At 54.0% G+C, this 2,385-nt stretch overlaps 2 protein-coding genes across 2 annotated transcripts; both read right to left on the bottom strand.

Annotated features, from left to right (window-relative positions):
• Nucleotides 1-688: 688 nt before the first annotated feature.
• Tco025E_10050 (putative G10 protein) lies at nt 689-1,405 on the bottom strand (the record flags this gene model as incomplete). The annotated part of the gene is made up of 1 exon (XM_029376841.1): nt 689-1,405. The coding sequence occupies one exon, from the start codon at nt 1,403-1,405 to the stop codon at nt 689-691; it is 717 nt and encodes a 238-aa protein (XP_029223036.1).
• A 468-nt stretch (nt 1,406-1,873) lies between these two features.
• On the bottom strand, nt 1,874-2,308 carry Tco025E_10049 (uncharacterized protein; the record flags this gene model as incomplete). The annotated part of the gene is made up of 1 exon (XM_029376840.1): nt 1,874-2,308. One exon carries the CDS (start codon nt 2,306-2,308, stop codon nt 1,874-1,876), a length of 435 nt encoding a protein of 144 aa, XP_029223035.1.
• Nucleotides 2,309-2,385: the final 77 nt, after the last annotated feature.

Here is a 2,385-nt window from a genome sequence, read left to right as displayed (position 1 = left end):
ATCGGCTTCTCGTCACAGAACGCCTCTCGCCAGGGTGAGGATGGAATTGCTTTTGTAATCATCGCCGGCGAGCGTCAGTCAGCCGATAGGAATAGTGAGCGTAGGTGTAAGAAAAAGGGGGAAAAGGAGAAGAAGAAGGCAGGGGCAAATATCAGAGAGTTAATATAATAAACGGGCTCTCAAGCAGAGGAAGTTCTCAGTGTCAGCGATCCATTTGTGTCTCATCACTTCTTGCCGCAGGCGTGCAGGTGCCAGCGCCCTCCAGTGGATGCCTGTGTGGATAGCAAGAGGCGGATAGTTGTACTGTCAGCGTGGAGTGATTCGTGTTTTTCGGTCAAGCTCATCGCCGGTAACGCGTTCAGACGCAGCGACTCAGTTTTCATCACCGTAGTGCGGGATTCAATGGCCGAATTTTGCAGGCACGCCGCATTCGTGTCGCACCAAACAGTACGCTCTTCATATTTGTGTGACTGCTAGCTGACGCCACACCTCTTCATCGCGTGCACGGCGGCTGAAATCAACTGTGCGCCAGGGTAGAGAGTAGAGAGGAAAATAGAAGAAAAAACAGAGCGACAAAGAATACCACCACGATCCATGTCAAGAGCAGGGAGATGATACCGGCAACAGAAGCAGCGTTTGCACAGCACATGTCTGGTGAACGCTGACCTCACCTTTTTTTTTGTACTTTTTATTGCTCTGACGCACTATTACCGCGTCTGGCCACGTTGGATGGTGCAGCCTCGCTTGCTTCCTCCAATGGATCCCGCTTTCTCTTCGCGCCGGACCCACAGCCCGTGCAGCCGCACACTGTGCACCCTTCCAGCCGCTTCCTCCGGCGCTGCTCCACCGGGACGCGGCAAATGCACGTGCCCTCCGCACGCTCCTCTCCACTATTGCCTTCACGCCTGCCCGGCTTGTTGCGGTTTGTGTGTTTGCTCACCATGCGCGCAGAGGCACTCGCCGTGCCGGGGACGCAGCACGCGGTGCAACATAGTCGCTCATACCCTGGCAGCTGCCACCGCCGCACAAGCCCTGCGTCAATAAAATTCATCTCACAACAGTAAGTAAGAACCTCGCTCGATATTGACTTCTCGCGATAACACGCATTGAACACATAGCGTGTCCGCTCGCGGTTGATGCGGGCAACACGCCAAAGCGGTGGGACCGGCTTCTCCAAATCCACCGCTTCAGCCTCCTTCGTGCCGCTACCGTCCCCGGCATTCTTCTCCGTGCTGCCAGCTGCAGCACTTCTGCCCTTCACGCTGCGGCCACAGGCGGGGAGCTGAGCCTGCTGCGGATCATCAGTCAGCACAAGCCGCATCTCTGCCTCGTACTCGTCAAGTTTATCGTTGATCAGTTCAAAACCTGGCGGTGGCCGCCGCATGCCTGGCCGAATCTTGGGCATTGTACTGAAGAAGGAAGAAAACTGAAACTGGAAGGCAACAAATAACAAATTCCCCTAGCCAGGCAACACACACCTCATCTTCCCCTCGACCGCAACCACGCAATCAAAAGTAAAAGAGGAGCGCTACACACACCCGTGCGCCCCTGCAGCAGACCCAATCACCGCACGACTTGCCCCAGCCACCTAAAAACCACCTGCCCACCAAGTGAAACCAATGGGGGTCCCTCCAGTGGCGTTAGTAAAGCAAAAGAATCCTCGAAGCAGGAAAAAGCGCACCGCCACTCCGGTGTCAATAACTGCCTCACCCTGAGCTGACCATTCATCTGCCAGCACTCGTCCCACATGAGAATCCGGCACCTCAGGCGGATGAGGCAGGTGTTAGCGCAGCTCATAAGTAAGCAACAACAGCAGCAGTAATGCCGCAAGGGGCAATCTTCTACGCTTCTCTTCATGGGATCATTAAAAGCTTCACGATTCATTAAAACATACGTTCATGACACGCGCCAACACAATAAGCGCTAACCAAATGAGTAGGAAATTGAATAAAATAAACCCTATAAAATGCAAACCATATTCAAACGAAAAAAAAGGCACATTGTATGAAATATCCGGCGACAACACAACACACAAGATAAACACTACTGGGCGCTGCATAAACGTAAACGGGGAGACGAAGGCAGGCGACCGGCAACGGCCCAACGCAGGCAACGTCGCGAGAAGCCCCGCTCTCCGCTGCACATGAATCGCCCCGAGCACCACTGTGGCCAGGCAGGGCGGGATTAATACAGCGTCGCCGCAGAATTGGCAGTCCCCCTCATTGCAGATCTTGGTTTTACAGTCAATCGGCTTCTCGTCACAGAACGCCTCTCGCCAGGGTGAGGATGGAATTGCTTTTGTAATCATCGCCGGCGAGCGTCAGTCAGCCGATAGGAATAGTGAGCGTAGGTGTAAGAAAAAAGGGGGAAAGAGGAGAAGAAGGT

Source organism: Trypanosoma conorhini (genome assembly GCF_003719485.1).
Source record: "Trypanosoma conorhini strain 025E chromosome Unknown Tco_14.4_contig_01435, whole genome shotgun sequence".
In the NCBI taxonomy this organism is placed as follows: Eukaryota; Euglenozoa; class Kinetoplastea; order Trypanosomatida; family Trypanosomatidae; genus Trypanosoma; species Trypanosoma conorhini.
This window is presented reverse-complemented; position numbering and strand designations above follow the sequence as displayed.